Source organism: Mercurialis annua, linkage group LG6, assembly GCF_937616625.2.
Source record: "Mercurialis annua linkage group LG6, ddMerAnnu1.2, whole genome shotgun sequence".
NCBI classification, from domain to species: Eukaryota; Viridiplantae; Streptophyta; class Magnoliopsida; order Malpighiales; family Euphorbiaceae; genus Mercurialis; species Mercurialis annua.
Genome location: NC_065575.1, coordinates 3,847,478 through 3,866,764, shown reverse-complemented (window position 1 = coordinate 3,866,764; position 19,287 = coordinate 3,847,478). Strand labels below are relative to the sequence as shown.

Below are 19,287 nucleotides of genomic sequence, written 5' to 3'. Positions count from 1 at the left end.
ATAGTGTAAGTCCTATATTAAGGGCTACACAACATTAATATTTCTTATAGCTAAAATCTAAGATTATTTTCATTCTATTATAGCATTATGAAGCCTAATAATAATTTCATTCTTTTTTATGTTTTTCTCTTGATGATCGTCAATCTTAATGTTTTGAATGCTAAGGATCAAGGCCGTGGTCATGGCCGTGATCGTGGTCGGAAAGTACCGGATAGTTGCCCTCAGCTCGAAACAATTTCAAGGAAAATTACATGGAAGAGAGTTGCATCTAACCCTACCTTGCCAGCCAAGTTAATTAGGATGCAATTCCATGATTGTTTCGTTAGAGTATGATCCATTTACTCTTTCTTTTTTATTTAACTTTGTGGGTTTTAAATTTTACAGTAATTTTAACTTATTTAATAATTAGTTTCTAGTGATCCTGAAAAATTATTATTCCTTATATGCATTGAGTATAAAAAATTTTAAATTGGAATTGAACTATATATTATAAATTAATTGTTTTTTGTTAGGGTTGTGATGGTTCAATATTGCTGGACTCAACAAATACATCAAAAGCTGAGAAAGAAGCCATACCGAACAGATCTCTATCAGGATTTGATGTAATTGATGAGATTAAAGCTGAAGTAGAAGATAAATGCCCTGGATTGGTTTCATGTGCTGATATTCTTGCTTTGGCCGCAAGAGATGCTGTGTCTTACCAAGTAAGAACACCAAGTAAGAATATGAAAAATTTCAAATAGTTTTTTATATGAATTAATGAACATTAGTTGGTAATAATGTTGTTATGATTATGCAGTTTCGTAGATCGTTATGGCCGGTTGCGACCGGAAGGAAAGACGGACGAGTTTCGTTGGAATCGGATGCTGATAGGGATATTCCGTCTCCGGCGGCTAATTTCACAGTTCTTCTTCAACAATTTCAGACCCTTGGACTTGATGTTGAGGATCTTGTTGCTTTATCAGGTAATTATATTTTTAGCTTCTTCACAACAAAGCTGAGCTTGAACATGAAAGTTGGTTTAAAATCTGAGTGCTACTAATCTTTGGCCTATGTTTCAATTTGATATACTAAGACTTTTTAATTCATGTTAAAGTTGTACCAAAAATTATTTTCAAAATTGATCTACTTCATAAACATTCACAAGTTGAAGGGGTTAATTGATGAAAAGAATAATTTGCTATTAATTGTTCTTCGCATGCAAGTTCATGGAGCAAATTAATATTGAAGTAGTCATTTTTATTTCAGATGATATCTCATTAAATTTTGATATGATATGGTGTTGGAGTAAAACATATTTTTAAAATATAAATTTGCATGTTATGTAATAGCTATCTGGCGTAGCGCCAGTATCATTATATTATTATAAATTTATAATACATTGATACTAATTGTCACATAAACTAACTTTTATCTGAATTTTTTTAATTGTTTTATCTTGAATTGAAAAATAAATTTGCATTATCATTTTAATAGAAATAGAAATGTTGATATAAAATTGAAACATAAAGATTGCAATATAAAATTATTATGTTAATTTTATATGCTTATGTATACGCAAAATGTAGACAATAATACTAATAAAATAGATATTTTATATTTGGCAGGAGCTCACACAATTGGAGTAGGGCACTGTGTAATAATTACAAAAAGACTCTTCAATTTTACAGGAAATGGAGATACAGACCCTACACTTGATAAAAATTACGCAAATTTCTTGAAAAAACAATGCTCAAATCCTTCTCCTAATTCTACTACCACAGTAGAGATGGATCCACAAAGCTCCTTAAACTTTGATACCAATTATTTTGTCGCAATTAACCAAAATAAAGGCTTATTTCAATCCGATGCAGCTTTACTCAGTAACACAGAAGCAGCTAAATTTAGTGGCATTTTTGAAAATCCAGAAGCTTTTTTTCCTAGCTTTGCTAAATCTATGGTTAAAATGGGTTCAATTGGTGTACTTAGAGGGAATCAAGGAGAAATTAGAAAGAAATGCAATATTGTTAATTGATTATTATATAGAATTAGTATTGTTTTTGTAATTGTGTGTATTCAATTGGTAATGTTATTGTCCCGCAAAATTAATCTAGTAACATAGACGTGTTGATCAAATTCGATAAGCTTATTCGGTCGAAAATATCCGATCATTATGATTTTTTTTTGTATGATCTAATCTTTTTTAAGAAATTTATTGTGTGACTAATGTCGCTAAATATATTTCAATTATAATTATAAAATGCTAAAACATTACAATTTTTTCATATGTTCTTTTTATAGGACATTATTTGTACAAATCGACAAGTATGATGACTTTTTTTAACTTTTGCCATTTATAAATGGGGAATGAATTGTTTTTTGCCTTGTTTAAAGTCATAAATCTAGGGAGAGGAGAAAACGGATTAACGTTCAATTTTGATGGTAGTTTGCTAATATCAAAACAAATAATTTGTTTTTTGTTTTTTCTTTTAAGACAAAAGAAAAACAATTACTTGCAAAATTACCCTCTTCAAATCAAATTACTCAAACAATTTTTTTGATTTTGTTCTTGTCTAAACGCCATAATTTGACATTATTTCTCCATTTCTTTGTTTATTGTATATTGTATTGCAATGGGAAATCATGAAAAGAAAAATGAGGATCTCAAAGTAAGGCCAACATTGCATTTTCATTTGTTGTTTGTATAAATTAACATAATTAAATTAAACTTTTAGTTTTTTTGACATATTAACTTAATCAAACAGGTTATAAAGGTGGAATACAAAATCTCCATGTATTGTAATGCATGTGAAAGAATGGTGGCAAAAATCATTTCAAAGTTTAAAGGTGAATAATTAATTTATTGATTAAAATAATTGATTAATATTTAACAATAATTATGACTGTAAATAAAATAAGTTATTTATTTTGTAGGAGTGGAGACATTTACAACAGACATGAACAAACATAGAGTTATAGTAATAGGAAATATGAATCCTCAGAAGCTTTTGAAGAAATTAAAGAAGAAGACAAATAAGAGAGTTGAGATTATATCTAAAAAAAATGAAGAAGATGAAGATGCAGATAATGGTCATAGTAAAAAATATAAGGACCATAATGTAAGTTTACCACAAGAACCATTTTTTGTTGATTTTTTATGTAAAGATGAATTGATTTACGCATTTAGTGATGAGAATCCAAATGCATGTTTTATTATGTAGTCATTATTTTAATTCTTTGATTTGAAATCATTTTTTTTTCTTAAGATTTCTTGCCATTGAATAATACTCTATATTTTAGTCATGCCCTAATTGTGAGGTTGGAAAAAAATTGTTGAGATATATAGAGCGTTTTGCGAAAAAATTTAATCGACAATGAAGATTTGTTTTACTTAAAAATGTGCAATATAGTGTCTATTATATTTTTAAGGCCTAATGGTAAAAAAAACCCAAACCTTTACGATTTGTTGCAATTATATCCAAACCTTTTAATTTTTGCAATAATATCCAAATTGCATTTTTTTTGTTGCAATAATATCCAAATTGCATTTTTTGTAGCAATAATAGTCAAATTGATGGCTAAACTTTTTGTTTTCAATTAAGATATTAGGCTATTATTATGTTTTGATGTATAATAATATAGTAAAAGTCCCAAAAAATGACAAAAAACTCAAAAAAGTTCACATAAAAAGTGCAATTTGGATATTATTGCAACAAAATAATGCAATTTGGATATTATTGCAACAAAATAATGTGATTTGGATATTATTGCAAAAATTAAAATGTTTGGATATAATTGCAACAAGTCGTAAAGGTTTGGGTTTTTTTTTGCCATTAAGCCTATTTTTAATATATGACGTATAAGTATAAATAAATTTTTATAATTTTTTATACGCTGTTTACGTTAAATATATCGCAGACAGTTCCGTTATCGTGACAATATAATGTCGTAGTCGACGTTTCTGATATTCGTAACCTTTTTTTAAAAAAAATTAGGCTTTTTCCATAATTTTGCATAATTCGTCGATATTTTATTTTCTATGAGGTTCGAATTTAAAACCTTTTGAGTTTTGTACCTCTCTCTTAGCTAATTGAGTTGGAAGTTTGTTGGTTTTTTCGGACGATTAGTTTTCAGTGTTTTTTTGTCTTCATAGGTAGATAATTAATAAAATATACTCCCTCCGTCCCAAAATAATAGTTTACTTTCTCTTTTTCACACAATTTAAGAAACACAATAAATGCTCCAATTTTTCACAAATTTATCTTCATTTTTCCTATCATATCCTTATTAAATGTTATGATTATAAGCTAATAGCAATAAATGATACACTTTAAATAAGGATAATATGGAAAATAAACACTTTAAATTGTGATTTATAAAAAAAATGGACTATTGTTTTGGGACAAAAAAAAAAGTGGACTATTATTTTGAGACGGAGAGAGTAATTCAACAACAGACAGTTTATTAAATTGTGTCCTACACTACAACCTCATAATTTTATCAAATAAAACTCTTGTCCCAGAACCCACAATTGTAGACTTTTCTATTTCTAAAAAAAACCATGAAAATTTAAAAAAAAAAAACAAAAACTCATAACTCTTATTAGTTAGACCAAAAATTAGAAAGAAATAAAAATTGTGCGAAAAAGAGAAACATATATGGCAAACGGTGATGATGAAGTTGAAGAAGCGGAGCTAAGTCCAGCCGCTAGAATATTTCACGCGCCGCGCTTCAACTGCCATATTCTCTCCATTATTGGATGCAGCTCCGCCGTGGATCCAGCGGTGATCAAGCTGGGATTGCAACAAACTTTGATCAAACACCCTCGCTTCTCTAGTAAACTGGTAATTTTCTTTAAATTTAATTTTGGATTTTAAATAAATTCGTTCGGAATTGATAAATTCAGATTAGAATCATTAAATTTTAAAAATTCTTAGATTGTTTTAGTTCATTGACTTTTCCATTTCTCTTAACATATCTGAAATTTCTTCTGTTATAAATTAGTTTCATTTGTTTAGATTAGTTACTAATTTCTACCAATAGTAGCGAGTGAAATAAATTTTAATCTGATATCTTTCTAATTGAGAAATTAGTAATTAGATTTAAAAAAATTGAGCCTCAAATTATACCTTAATTTGAATTAGACTATCGCATAAAATTGTTATTAAAGGTTTAATCTAATGATTTTGTGCCAACTAATAAATGTTGAAATTGTGTAACGTTTCTTTACTTGTCACAATAGTAAAAGCATATTACCGACCAATATTCTTGCCACTTCATTACACAATAAGTTAGGGCGGCTGTTTCTAGGCAAACCTTTAAGAGTCTTGGCATGATCCTAATGAAACTATAAAAATATCTAACTAAAACATAAGTATTTATTTTAAACAAACGTCATTTTATAATAAATTAATAAATATTTCCGATAGAGAATTTTTATTACTATTATTTATTTTTTATCATTAAATACTTACACATGATAAACGCCTCATTGATTTGTTATACGAATAAGGTGGCACAACTGTTGTATTGTATAGTTATTCTTAAAACATCGTCTGTTTATAGTTATATGTTTGCTAATTGAATTAGCCGGTTAAACAATTAAAATATTAGTATGGCTCGAATTTTTTTAATTAATATTAGTTTGATTATGACTAAAAATTAAAAAAATTAATCAATCGATTAGATTCATTTTTTAATCTGAAATTTTTGAATTAGCAAAACTTATCGAATTTTTGTAATTTTTCAGAAATATAAGTCCTTATGATTTTTATACAACTTAAATGGCAACGTTATCCTCTAAATTTGTATATATTGAGCAATTAAATTTAAAATCGTTTAATATAAATAAAAATTTAGTTATGTCATTAGTTGAATATCCAATCAAGCAAAATATATTATTTTAGCTCGTTTATAAGTCGATTTGCATATATGTTAGTTATGATACGCTTAAGAAAAATTAGAATAATTTTATTTTAGTTCATTTGATTTGATTGAATGAGCGAACCGACTAATGCACATTTGTATATGACCTTTTTTTCTTTTTTTCAATACAAAGAACATCAAAGGTAGGAAAATGAAATGGATACCAACTACAGTCAATTTACAAGATCATATAATAAATCCAAAAGTGGATCCAAATATGGAATCTCCTGACCGATTTGTTGAAGACTATATTTCCCATCTCACTACAATGACTATGGAAATTACAAAACCACTATGGGAACTTCACATTCTTAATATAAAAACATCAAATGCACAATCTATTTGTGTTCTCAAAATTCACCATTCAATTGGTGATGGTGCATCCCTAATGTCCCTACTTTTGGCTTGTACCCGAAAAACATCCGACCCCGAATCACTTCCGACAATACCCGTGCAAAAGCGGGCGGGTTCTAATACAACGAGCGGGGTTTGGTGGTTCTTTTTGGCTACATGGATGGTGTTGAGAATGATTTGGAATACTTTGGTGGATTTGATTTTGTTTAGTGCAACGGTCTTGTTCTTGAAAGATACAAAAACTCCATTTAAAGGCACTTCTAGGGTTGATCTTAAGCCTAAAAGGCTGGTGTATCGCACAGTAAGTTTGGATGACATCAAGTTGGTGAAGACTAAAATGAACACCGTGAGTTCTTTCTTTTTCGAGCAAATTACTTTAACACTTCTCATATTTATTATAATTCTTTTGTACATTCTTCCTTTTTTCAGAATCAAGCGATGTGGTTTTTAAGTTTAAATCTTGTTAACAATTAGAGTATTATGTAAATCAAAATTTGTTGATATTTGCAACTTAAAATAAGAGTCTGAATCATTGGAATTTTTAAAGGAAATAGACTAATGTATTGGAAAATGTAAAATAAAATAACAAAATTGTGGACGAAGTTACTGAATTTTTTCATCTTTAACGGTAAAGTTAATCATAAAATTTTAACAAAAGACATTTATTTTCGTCATATTATTTGATTTTCAAATAAGAAGAATGCAAATGTGAATTATAGTAATTGTCGGGGGGGGGGGGGGGGGGGGGGGGGGGGGGGGGGGGAGTAACTCAATTTAAATCTCATTTCATCATTTGGATATTTTTTGTTCCATAATAAACAATAAAAATTCCCATTCTTAATATTCTTATAAAAACAAAATAAGATTGAATATTTGTCATAATTTTATGTTTTTGATTATGAATAAATTTAGTAGACGATCAATGATGTGATACTGGGAGTAACACAAGCTGGGCTCTCTCGATACCTCAATCAAGAATGCGGTGAGTTTTCATAAAACTTTTTTGGTCTAATGATAAAAAAGATCAAATGTTTGTTGCTTAATATTAATTTAATCGAACATTTTAATTTTACTAATTTTATTTTGAATTAAAGAATTTTATTTTAAATATAGTCAAATTTCAATAAATTAAATATGAAGTATTAACTTGGGCTTTTTATATAAAATACTGTTTTTTCTCCAACATTTACTTTTTTACCATCCCTTCTAAATCTTTACATTTTACACCAACTTTCTTTTCTTTTATACTACTTTTTGAAAAAAAACTTTACTTTTTAGATTAACTCCCATTTTCCAGCATTTTTTTTCATCATTTTTGATTTTTTTTTCACCATTATATTCATGCACTTAATATTTATCACATATTTTAATTTTAATTTTTTTGATTTTTTTTTATTTTTTTTGAATTTTGACTTTTTTTTACTGTTGATGTTTTCGCCAGTTTTAATATCAACATGAAATCAACACGAAATCAACATATGTAATAAACTAACTAATTTAAATTTGTCAATCTTCTTTTACACTAATTTTTATTTTTTCAATATTTTTTCAATTTCTTTTATTTTATTTCAAATATAATGTGTTCTTTTTCGTTAATGATAAAATCAACTAAATATCAACACAATATTAACATAAGATCAACATTGTAACATTGCAATAATTTAATATCATTATTTTCTTCTTCACCAATACTAAAATCAAGAAAATATCAATCGAAAATCAATACAATGTCAACACTGTAACATTACAATAATTCAACTTCATTATTTGTCTTCTTCCCCGATACTATCATATCATTATCTAGTCTCAATTTAATTTAATTTAATTTTTTAGTTTATTTCACAGACAATATTATCTTATTTGCCAATGTTAAAATAAAAAAAAACGGTTGATATCAACATAATATCAACACAAAATCAACATAAAATCTACAACACTGTGACATTACAATAATTCAGCAATCAATCATCATCAACAAATCGTTCTGCAGAATATAAAAAAACGCAGAAACACAAGAAAAACGTAGAAATAACAGAATTTTATTCCATAAAATCGCAAAATTACTCTACATAACATGAAATGAGTATTAAATTCTTTAAAGATACTTTTTAAACATGTTAAATGGTAAAAAAACAGCTGAAAATGAAAAAAATAACAAAAAATTTCAGATCTGAAATCAAAACGATAAATGAAAAATGACGGCGAGACGAAGACGAAATGTCACAATGTTGTTGAAAGATGACGTCGATCTGTAGATTAATTTGATATTTCGGTTAAGAAAAACATGAATTGAGAGAGATACAAGTTGCGAGAGATGATCTGAGAGAGAGGAGAGAAAAATTAATTGTGATGAGAGAGAAAATTATTTGGTTTATGAGGGTTTGATTTGGAGTAGTATATATATTAGATCCGTAAAAAAGTAATAATTTTCAGCGTATATGATAGTTTTCATATTGAAAACTCTCACCCGTATAAAAGTAATATTTTTACAAATGTTAGATGTTTATGTAAAAAGCCCTATTAACTTTTGCACGTAACAGTCATTTTGTTGCTTTACCTTTAGGATTTATGAATACTCTGCAGGTATGAAATATTTATAACATTAATTGGGTATCTAACTCTCAAATGAATTACTTCCTCCCTACGAAATTGATACACAATTTGAGAAAATCACAAATGTTAAAATTTTGAATTTATTTAGATAAAATAAATTAATTTGTAAAAAGAAAATATTACATCGACTCTTATGTATTATAGTAGTAATTTTGTCTATTAGTTATGTTGTTTTTAATGCATTCAACCATAATTAATAACTACGTACATGACAATTGAATATTTAAATAATAAACTACCGCCTATGATTTGAAAAAAAAATAAAAATAGAAATAGTATAATTCATTTTTAGAACTCATACATGAATATCATTAATATCTTTGGGAATGTTCTCTATTTTTTTTTAATTAGTTGATTATCCGGGTCTCAAATGAAATGAATTAACTTATACAAGTGGTTGTTTAATATTTTAAGGAAAAACAAAAAATATCTAGTATATTCAAAATCATTAAGATCATTCAGATTTTTTTTTTGGTTGAATAAAAAAACAGGTGAGAATGACAAAAAGGGAGGAGAAGCAAAGCAAAATAAGATTAGACTTAGGGCAACTGTTCTAATGAACTTAAGACCAACTCCAGGAATTCAGGTAAACTAAATGTAGTTTATCTTAAACAATGTCGTTCAAATCAAACCAATAAATTGAACCAAACCGACAAATTTGGCTTGGTTCGGTTTGAAATTGTAAAACATCTGATTTTTTAGTTTGGTCCGATTAGGAACAAAAATGTTTCCAATTAAGTTTTAGTGGAGACCGAACTGAAAAAAATAATCGAACCAACAAATCAACGGAATCGGCTGGTTTTATTTGGTTCAATTCCATTTGGAATTTTTTATGTCTTTTTAATTTTAGTTCGGTCGATTTTGTATAAAAAAAAAGTAAAATTTCGATTTGGTTTGATTTGAACGGAATGCATACCGCGATATACACATATAATGATGGTGTGTTGATTTATAGAGTTTGGCAGAATTGATGTCAAAGGAATCAAAGCAGACAAAATGGGGATGGGGTAATAGAATAGGCTACATTGTTCTGCCCTTCAAAATTGGCATACAAAAAGAGGCATTAGAGTATGTTCGTCAAGCCAAAGCTACAATTGATCGAAAAAAGCTCTCTCTCGAAGCTCCTTGCACTTTCCGAATCGCCAAGCTCGCAGTCGACATATTCGGAGTCAAGGTACCTATCTACATTTCTAAGTTTATAACATTTTGACTAAATACATTGATAAAAGAATAAGTATTAAATGGTTTATTTTTTGTAAATTTAAATGAGTACAAAATAGAGGTTGAAGGAGAAAATAGTTACAAAATGAAGTTTAGGGACTATAATGTATATTTGTTAAAGGACCGAGTTTGAACGAGCTTTACATTTAAAAATGAAAATTCAAGCCTGAATCATGTCCAGTTCGGACAAAATATTTAGCTAAATCATGCTTTTATAATAGTTTTCTCGGGATCGGATCGGGCTATTCCGAGTCCAGATTACAACAAAATATACGCGCAAAGTCCCCCCTAAACAGACGAACTTAATACGGGCTTGATGCAAAAAATAGTGTCCAGGCCCGTCTCAAGCGGATCGGGATTTGGCCGGGCCAAGCGGGTACCCTCCCCATTATATAAAAAATATATTTTCAGTAACCAATTCCTTTGAAAAGGAGCAAAAGTAGGCTAAAAAATGAATATGTTATTTTGTGATATATTATGGTAAAAAATGCAGGTAGCTGCAGGTATAGCACACAGATTTCTATCAAATACTACAATGGCATATTCAAATGTGGTTGGTCCTCTTGAAGAAATAAGCTTTTATGGTCATCCAATTCTATTTCTTGCCCCAACTGTTTATGGCCATCCTCATGTACATACCCTTCTCACCTTTGTCTTTAATTAATTTAAATTATATTCTTGCATTTATTTTTTTCAATTTAATCAATTTAATCTATCACAAAAACCGTTTTAAAAATAGTACCGGACCGACTACTCCGACTATTCCATTCAAAGTAGGTTAAAATCATAAATTTAAATCATTGATAGATTTTATTTGATTTTCGATTGATTTTGATCGTTTTGTGCTGGACTTATATTGATTTAATCATTAAAAACAATTTTAAATACTAAAAAAATGAAAAACATCGGATCGATAGATTGAATTGGTCCAATAGGTCGGATAGTATACCGACTGTCCTTCGGTTCAGCCACTGATTAGGTTGATCACTAGTTTATTGTGTTAGCTTTTGACAATGAACTGGTCCAATCGGTTGGACACCAAACCGACGGTTCTCCGGATCGGCCACCGATTGGATTTTTACAAGAACAATCACTAATTTATTGTGCTAAATTTTTATAATGACAATGTTTACAATATTAAATTTCACAGGCATTGACAATTCATTATCAGAGCTATTTTAATAAGATGACAATTGTGGTAGCAGTTGATCCAGATGTAATCCCTAATCCTCACAAGCTTTGTGACCATCTTGAGGAGTCACTAAACATTATTAAGAATGCTGCTCTTGACAAAGGACCTGATGCTGCCTAAGCTCATATTTTTGTGTGTTTAATTTGTAATTATGGTGGTGTATGAACTTTTATATCTTCTAAATTAATATTTCGACTTTGTAAATATGTATCAATTGAGTGATTTTAGTCATTTTTCGATCATCGGAATACTAAAAGGCCAACAATATTACCTTTTTTTTTCATATTATAGTTTGTCATTTTGCATATAGGGAAGTATAATATAGTATACATTTTAGTCCTTTTAGCGTATCGGTGATTGAAAAACAGATAGATGCACTTGTTAGATGTATCTTTAAAATAGTTGAAACATCAAAGAAATAAAGTTCAGAGATTGAGATAACAGATTAAAAAAGTCGAGACATCATATATGTAATTTTTTTTCCTTTTATTTTCAGTACCATTAACTTGATTAGTTGTCGATTATTATACGTATAGTCATAGATATATTTGTAATTACTTCCAATATTAATAATATGTAACTGTGACGTAAAAAGAAATGTTCGGATGTATTTCTAAAGCAACAAATGGCAGAGCCAGAGAACCATATTTTAGTAAAATCAACCTCTTTTATTGACAAAAATATATGAATTCAAATTAAAAAAAGATAAAAAAATTACTCTATTCCTGTTGTTGTTTTGAAAACTGCAAAATATTTTAATTTTAGTGTTAGAAATACAGTTGATATTTGGCGATTAATGTGTTGTAGCTACATAATTTTAGTGCAAGCATTAAGCCATTTTGGTGCTATCGATTGAAAATGGCATGACCATCAAGTTGCAGAGAAATTATAATATAGAATGTACAAGAAATTCACAGAAGTTAGAGAGAAAACACAACTCCATTGATCACCAAGTAATACAAGTTCAAGCCTTGACATAAATCAGTATTTGGTTATACATTAAATGTAAAATGAAAATACTAAAAACATATCAAGAGCAATATGTGCATCAAGATGACAATTCAAATCATCTGAAACTATAATCTATTTCATACAATCAAAAACTCTCTAACATATTCCATGTCATCAATCTTTTGATCTTACTTTCTACACCTCCAAGCCGATAGCGAAAATAGAGTCCGATCGTGCCAGCAAATTACGACACATCCATTTTCCTCTTTAATCCTATAACCATCACAACCATACATTTGCAACAATCTTCTCGCCTGCAACAATCCTCCGTAGCTCAGAGGCGAATTTCCAAATCCGGCCAAATCGAGCCTCTGAAACCACCTCTCGAGCTTTTCATGTCTTTCGACTCTCTCGGTTCCCTCGCATGATATAATGTTGTGTATTTCTTTCCCAAAAAGCATCTTCTCCACCTTAAGTCGCTCGATGGATGTTCGAGATACAGTTGATTCCAAACAGTCGAAGAGAGCAGCGTACGAGTACAATGCCTCCAATAATCTCTCCATTAGAGTCGATCCATTATGATTAGAGTCTTGTTCCATTACCACCATGAGCTTTGGTGAAAGACTCCATAGAGCATTGAGAAAATAATCCATCTTCGTCGAAGATGTGGGCGAAAGTGGCGATGATGAGGCTGAGTCGGAGCTAGGGCTATATCCATTTACCAAATCTTTCTCGAGCAACTCTCCCAATGTGCCTTGGTTCAATTGAAGGACTTTCTGCAAGTTCATTCCATTTGCATTCCTTGATGCAACTGGAGATCTCTTCCTCGTTTCATCGTCCGAGGCTAAAAGAGTATGCAACTGAAGAGTTGAACTAATCGCTAAAGCTTCACCCGTTTTAACACGCAACTTTTCAATATCAAGATTCTCTAATTTGCTAACAATAGGGTTGAACTGAAACGGAATATCCAACTTTTCCGCTTCTTCGATCAATTTATGAGCCATCTGATCAAGAACCTCCTTTTGTTGATGGATACCAGTAATCCTCAAATGCGGCGGCCCTTCCGGCCGCACACTTAAAGCTTGAAGAAGCGCAAGCCACTGAGCAGGCTCAGCTGCATTCAGATCAATAATATGAACCATCTTCTCCTCTTCCATAGCTTCAATTATAGCTTGATTCGTCAGAACAAACCCGACTTTCAAAAATGGAAACATCTCGAAAAACAACTTCCGAACCATCATTTCCTCAGAAACCAAAATTATGTTAGTAGCATTAAGAGCCCTATGAACACCAGGCCAGGCTCTAATGATCCGATTAGCAAGCGCCTCCGTAAAATATGCAGCGATTCTCTGCATAGTATCACCTTCAGCAGAGGCTAGCTGAGAAATCTGGCCCAGAGCAATCTCTGCATTCTCAAGACTACCAGAAGCTACATGGTTTCCACAAGTGAGCAATAAATGAATCAAATATAATCCTCTCTCCTCAGATTTTAGCTCTCTAAGCCATGGATATGGTGATCCCACACCAGGTGACAGAGACATCATAGAAAAAAATTGTAAAGGTGATGATGTTACTGATGATGATCCATCATCTTCATACATTGGTTACCCAAATAATCAATCAAAGTAAAAAAGGTTAAATAAATTTCAATTATCCAAAACTAAATCTCATAAAGAATCAAACTTGATCTAGAGAAACTTAATTATAAAAATTCACTAACTAAGCTGAATTGCAGAAAGGAAAAAAACAGCAAAAAAAACAGAGCAAACAGAACTTAAAAAAACAAAGAAATTAACTGAATTAATGAAGAGGATTAAGAAAATCCTTACTGGGTTTTGTAATTGATCAAAAACCCAAATGAAACCCCATAAAAATTTGAAGGATTATGACTAGAATCTCTGTAAATAAAGAAAAGAAGTTTCTAGGTTTTTATGGGTTTTGGCACTGTTTTTTCATCAGAAAGATATAGAGGAAAAAAGTGAATTGGTTCAATTAAATTAAAAAAGATTTGAGCTTTGATAAAGAGTTGCTAATCTTGTTATTAGTGTTGTTCTTAATTATGTTTTGTCTATATGTGCAAGGGATACTTTTTGTTGTTTTGTTCTCTTCTTCTTGATTAAATGGAATTGAGCAAAAGAGTCAATTCGGTCCTCCAATTTATAATTTAGAATCAAATAAGCTATTTTAAAAAAATTGGATTAATTAAGAACAATACTCTCAATTGTTGGATCAATTAAAGATAATATGAATAAGTTTAGAGACCAGAATGATCCAATTTTATCTTTAATTGGCGTAAAAATAGAAAATATCGTCTTGAATTGACCTAACAATTGAAAATATTTGTCTTTAATTGATCAAAATTATTGTTGAAGAGATTTTTTTGACCCTCAATCACAAATTTAATAACTGAAATGATTACTTACTCAAATAAAATATGGAATTCATGAGAAGATGTGTGTGAACAAAATTTTTTTCTTCAATTGAGTTAATCAACTTTTTCTTTTTTAAAGAAAAATTACATTAATAATGTATGAATTCTTCTGAATTTACCGTTTCAATATCTAAACTATTATTTTTAAATTAATATTTTAATTTTTGGACAAATATATCAAATATATTTATCCATTTTTTGGTCGCTAATGTGCTAATAAGGCAAAAATGAAAAATAATTCTCATATCTACTTGACTTTCATTCCCATAATTACAAATGATATATTTATTTATATAAAATTAAAATAATAAATAATAAATTATATTTTTATAACTAGAATAAAAATGTTGTTCGATTGTATAAATAGGCCCAAATTATTAAAATTAGAATTTTGGTTAGATTTAAAAAAGTCAAAAACATTTAATTTTTTAATCATAAAATCCTTTTAAAATATTTAATGTACTAATTTAAAAAATAATAAAAGTTTAAACACTAAAATTGCACTTTTATAAAAGTTCAAACACCACAAATATAATATTTCTTTAATTTCTTCAAGTAGACCTTGTTCATTTACTCAATTTTGTCTTAACATTAGGTGGCTTTTTGTCTTAACATTAGGTGGCTAAAGAATAAGTCAGAAGAGTTTTGCCTTGAAATTAGAATAAGAAAAATAAAATTGTTATTAATATTCCAAAAGAAAACAAAAGTCCAAACATGCCCTAACAAAGACGAACAAAACAAGAGCACCATTCCTCAAGGTTTTGTTTGTTAGTGAGATAAAGTGGTGTTGGGAGGAAATTACAAGAAAGAAAAGGACTGTAATGAATGAATACTTCCAAAACTTAAGTTTTGATTTTTTGTTCAAAAGCAAAAACCTTACAATTTGGTACTATTACTATTATCTTCTTTATATTAAGACAAAGAGACAAAGTGGTTAAGGAAACTTCCAAATTTTTGATAGTTACATTTTTTGTTTTCTCTTTCTTTAGTTGGCTTTTGTGGAAACTTATAAACTAACCTAACACCACTTAGTTCAAAAAAATTATTTTTTCTTACTAAAGGGTTTTTCAATTTTTTTTTAATAAAGAGTGTTAGGTTGAATGTTGGTAGACTTATAATTTTAACCTGGATTTAATTGGAATCCATAAAATGGAATGGTGAAATTAATTTTTTAAAAAACTGAAAAATTATTTCTAAAATATAAAATTCAATATTTTTTTAATAAATGAATAAATATTTATAATCTTATAATTATATTCCTCCTCCATAGAAAATATGCTGATTTTTCATTTTAAACATTCCACGTTACAGGTTTGGCTCCATTTTTTAAAATTGATAATTGGACAAATATTTAAAATATCCTCGATTGAATTAGTGTAGTCAACCAAATTAAATCGATCATAACTTTAGTAACAGCAATAATTAATAATTTTTAACAATTTCAATATCTAAAATAATTGTGTGTGTATTTGATGATTCACTTTAAACTATTATTTATCTAAATTGCACCGGAGAGTCGAACGCATTAATTATTTAATAAAAATATTATAGATAGTTAATATAAATTAAATAAATTTTTTTAATATGCCTGTAAGTTAAATAAGCATATTTTTAGTGGACATAGAGAGTATAAAGCTACTAATTTTGTTAATTATTGTTATCATCTTCAAATTATTGTTATTATATCTTCATTAGGTTGGGCCTAATAGTTTACAGCCAATTTATTAAATTTCATCCAATTTATATTTTAATAAGTTTAAATTTAAATTCACTGTATATGATGAAATGGACCATATCCGTTAATTCTTTGGGCCCGAAACTGATCCAAAACAAATGCTCGCATTACATTTTCTCTATATATGAAAACGTTTTTTTTTATATAATACAAATTTTAATTATGTTAAAAAAACATAATACAGTCTGCACTATATTTGAAAGAAATAAAAGTTAAAACATGGATATTTAAATTAAACCAATATAGTTTACTATATTAGTAACTAATGTAATACTTCATACAATCAACTTTTTTTTTTTTTCAAAAGCGTGTGGAAAAATTCCTTGAATCCAATGAAAATTATAACCCGACTCCTCTACCAAAAAGAGGAAAACCAATTTACATATCATAGATAACCAGAAGGACACATTCATAAGAAATAGGTCAGTATCAAATAGCATTCTAAATGATATTAAATTTGGCTAAAAACATGTTTAGAATTAGACTAGGCTATTACTAACTTCCTGCGAAAAGAATAACAATCTATATGACCATGGCCACAAAAAAGACACCAAAAACCACAAAATCAGACATCAATTTGATACTTTTAAGTACTTGGTTGAATCAAATCTATTCGTCGATCGGAAGAAGATGATGCCTCGTTCGCTTCTTCGAACCAAAAAAGACTTTCGACACATGTAACCAAAGCAAACGAGTATGGAAATCCTCTCAAAAAATCTGTCATTTTTCTCGTCACTGGATTGTAGCAAACAAGCTTATGATCTGGCATCGCCAGCAAAACAGCAGAATTTCTGACTGCAACTATACTTACTGCACATTCTTCCAAATTCTCAACTTTGTAAAGTCTAGTCCAAGATTCTACCACACCATACTCTTTCATAACCCAAACAGAAAATTCTCTTGTATAATTATCCATCTCGATAAAACATTTGTCAATTAAAACCAATGTAAGCATTCCATCAAGTACAGAAACAGATGAACCAGATTCATCAGAGTTCACTCCTTTCGGACCAGCCATTTCAGTAAACGACTCGTCCTTCAAATCAAACAACACGATAACATAACACGATAACATATTATTGCTATAATGCCTATGATTCATTGGCAGAGTACCAGCAACCCAATGACAAGCTCCATTCAAGAAAACAGATCTCCGAGACTCAAACGACTGACAAATACGTATATCGTTATTAACAATACTCCAGCACTTCTTATTCAATGAGTAAACCTCAACGAAAGGGCCATCCTCATGGCACATTACACGAACTAGCTTGTAGTCATGTGCGCAAGAACCAAATCCGAAACCAAGCGAGTAATCACGGCGTTTACCCTGATAGTTCTTAATTCCATCAGGGAATGGAATATTCAGAATCTTTCTAATATAAGGATTCCATAGAACAACGGCATCATGAGAATAAAACAAACAAACAATACCATTATATGAAGAAAAATCGTAATCAATCAGGCTAAGAAAAAACGGGTGATCGGAAATGGGGGACATGGGAGATTCAAACGAACTATCATCTGGGCCCTCGCAAAAACGAGGTTCATTCTTTAAATAACGCCTAACTATAGCTCTGCTTCCTTTTTTTTTGGGATTTTTGGAGATGGAGGGTTGTGAAGGAAGGGCTGCTGATTATATCACACCATGATTTACAAACGCACCTGAATCTCAGCAGTGATTTTACTGCTAAGTTTGACAGGATTTCCGTCACCAAGTCTTCCTTCCCCGATATAATATGACATTTTTTTCTTTCAGGGTTTTCTAAACCTAATTTTGAGGGCTCTTGTTTATGCTTATATACATCTCTCTCCAATAATTATAAAATGAAATAGTTACTATTTACACCCTAACAGGTTCTTATGATTTTATAGAAGTTCACTATTTTTCAATAACGTTTGACTTGAATTCAGTAGTATTTCTTTCGTCAGTTAAAAAATATTTTTTTTTCAAAATTAAAATTTAATTTGGCCTATAAACTATTTTTCTTTCAAAACAAATTATAAAAATCCAAATATTTATATAATTTATTTATAGTAATTTGATAAATTTAAAATATGTTTTATAAAAATTCAAAATTAAATTCAGTTATGTTTTAAAATAAATTAAACATAATGTGTTTTGTTTCAATCATATTTATAAATTTTACACTACAATATGTTTTTTAGATAACTTCACTTTGAATATTATATTTTTCTCTGTCCCAACTGAGTTGTCTATTTATATATTATAAAAATATAATTAATAATATAAAAATTTAAAAACAAATTATAATTTTTCTATTATATTTTTATTTAATAGAAGAAATTTTATAAAGTACACTATTTTTTATTTTATTTAGGCTTAATTTTTCAAAAAAACCCCACCTTATATTATTTTTTTTCGTTTATACTCTAACCTTGTAAAAACACCATTTGTACCCAATTTTGAGTTTTTATGTTTTATCTATACCCAAAAGCATTAAATTGTACTCTTTTTATTTGAAAAAGAGTTTAAAACAATCCTCCATTTTTAACTTATATACTAATTAGATATTAATGTTATTAATAGTACAAAAATAACATCTTCTTCAAGAAATTAAAAATAATAATAATTGTTTTTATTTTTTTCAAAAATATTTCCGAATTTTTTTAATTTTTATTTTATTTTTTAAAAAAATATTTCCGAAAAAAAATTAAAAATAATAATAATTTTTTTAATTTGTTATTATTTTATAAAATTAAAAAAATTAATTAATTAATTAATTATTTGGATGTATTTGATTATTTTTTAAGTTTAAGGATTTATTTGTATTTTTTGAAATAGAAAAAAGTATATTTTAAACTGTTTTCCAAATAAAAAAAGTACAATTTAATGCTTTTGGGTAGGGATGAAACATAAAATCC

The 19,287-nt window shown here is 28.8% G+C and overlaps 5 protein-coding genes across 6 annotated transcripts; 3 read left to right on the top strand and 2 right to left on the bottom strand.

Annotated features, from left to right (window-relative positions):
• Positions 1-57: 57 nt before the first annotated feature.
• Positions 58-2,047, top strand: LOC126688292 (peroxidase 24-like). The gene is made up of 4 exons (XM_050382939.1): positions 58-327; positions 513-704; positions 800-965; positions 1,608-2,047. Exons 1-4 carry the CDS (start codon positions 88-90, stop codon positions 2,012-2,014), a joined length of 1,005 nt encoding a protein of 334 aa, XP_050238896.1. The 5' UTR covers positions 58-87; the 3' UTR covers positions 2,015-2,047.
• Positions 2,048-2,493: 446 nt separating this feature from the next.
• LOC126685789 (heavy metal-associated isoprenylated plant protein 19-like) lies at positions 2,494-3,212 on the top strand. The gene is made up of 3 exons (XM_050379745.2): positions 2,494-2,648; positions 2,745-2,826; positions 2,914-3,212. The coding sequence occupies exons 1-3, from the start codon at positions 2,613-2,615 to the stop codon at positions 3,198-3,200; spliced, it is 405 nt and encodes a 134-aa protein (XP_050235702.1). The 5' UTR covers positions 2,494-2,612; the 3' UTR covers positions 3,201-3,212.
• Positions 3,213-4,524: 1,312 nt separating this feature from the next.
• On the top strand, positions 4,525-11,526 carry LOC126686436 (wax ester synthase/diacylglycerol acyltransferase 11-like). Of its 2 annotated transcripts, XM_050380482.2 has the most exons (7): positions 4,526-4,823; positions 6,038-6,604; positions 7,174-7,240; positions 9,363-9,457; positions 9,827-10,045; positions 10,586-10,723; positions 11,243-11,526. In XM_050380482.2, the coding sequence occupies exons 1-7, from the start codon at positions 4,638-4,640 to the stop codon at positions 11,402-11,404; spliced, it is 1,434 nt and encodes a 477-aa protein (XP_050236439.1). In that variant the 5' UTR covers positions 4,526-4,637; the 3' UTR covers positions 11,405-11,526. The 2 variants fall into 2 exon arrangements, with proteins under 2 accessions (XP_050236440.1, XP_050236439.1); XM_050380483.2 differs by lacking the exon at positions 10,586-10,723 and having other exon boundaries at positions 4,525-4,823.
• Positions 11,527-12,204: 678 nt separating this feature from the next.
• LOC126686439 (scarecrow-like protein 3) lies at positions 12,205-14,288 on the bottom strand. The gene has a single exon (XM_050380488.2). It carries the CDS (start codon positions 13,834-13,836, stop codon positions 12,424-12,426), a length of 1,413 nt encoding a protein of 470 aa, XP_050236445.1. The 5' UTR covers positions 13,837-14,288; the 3' UTR covers positions 12,205-12,423.
• LOC126687463 (F-box/kelch-repeat protein At3g06240-like) lies at positions 13,955-18,147 on the bottom strand. The gene is made up of 4 exons (XM_050382025.1): positions 18,067-18,147; positions 16,996-17,932; positions 16,902-16,904; positions 13,955-13,959 (listed from the first exon to the last, which is right to left on the bottom strand). The coding sequence occupies exons 1-4, from the start codon at positions 18,145-18,147 to the stop codon at positions 13,955-13,957; spliced, it is 1,026 nt and encodes a 341-aa protein (XP_050237982.1).
• Between the last annotated feature and the right edge of the window lie 1,140 nt (positions 18,148-19,287).

What these genes read in the sequence shown, in the direction of transcription:
- LOC126688292 (XM_050382939.1), top strand. Translation starts at nt 88, where the DNA reads ATGAAGCCTAATAATAATTTCATTCTTTTTTATGTTTTTCTCTTGATG. An exon ending in GAGATGCTGTGTCTTACCAA is followed by an intron (nt 705 to 799) that starts GTAAGAACACCA and finishes ATGATTATGCAG; the next exon opens with TTTCGTAGATCGTTATGGCC. An exon ending in GGATCTTGTTGCTTTATCAG is followed by an intron (nt 966 to 1,607) that starts GTAATTATATTT and finishes TATATTTGGCAG; the next exon opens with GAGCTCACACAATTGGAGTA.
- LOC126685789 (XM_050379745.2), top strand. Translation starts at nt 2,613, where the DNA reads ATGGGAAATCATGAAAAGAAAAATGAGGATCTCAAA. An exon ending in AGAAAAATGAGGATCTCAAA is followed by an intron (nt 2,649 to 2,744) that starts GTAAGGCCAACA and finishes TTAATCAAACAG; the next exon opens with GTTATAAAGGTGGAATACAA. An exon ending in AATCATTTCAAAGTTTAAAG is followed by an intron (nt 2,827 to 2,913) that starts GTGAATAATTAA and finishes TTTATTTTGTAG; the next exon opens with GAGTGGAGACATTTACAACA.
- LOC126686436 (XM_050380482.2), top strand. Translation starts at nt 4,638, where the DNA reads ATGGCAAACGGTGATGATGAAGTTGAAGAAGCGGAGCTAAGTCCAGCC. An exon ending in CTCGCTTCTCTAGTAAACTG is followed by an intron (nt 4,824 to 6,037) that starts GTAATTTTCTTT and finishes TTCAATACAAAG; the next exon opens with AACATCAAAGGTAGGAAAAT. An exon ending in TGAAGACTAAAATGAACACC is followed by an intron (nt 6,605 to 7,173) that starts GTGAGTTCTTTC and finishes TAAATTTAGTAG; the next exon opens with ACGATCAATGATGTGATACT.
- LOC126686439 (XM_050380488.2), bottom strand. Translation starts at nt 13,836, where the DNA reads ATGTATGAAGATGATGGATCATCATCAGTAACATCATCACCTTTACAA.
- LOC126687463 (XM_050382025.1), bottom strand. Translation starts at nt 18,147, where the DNA reads ATGTCATATTATATCGGGGAAGGAAGACTTGGTGACGGAAATCCTGTC. An exon ending in AAATCACTGCTGAGATTCAG is followed by an intron (nt 17,933 to 18,066) that starts GTGCGTTTGTAA and finishes CGTTTTTGCGAG; the next exon opens with GGCCCAGATGATAGTTCGTT.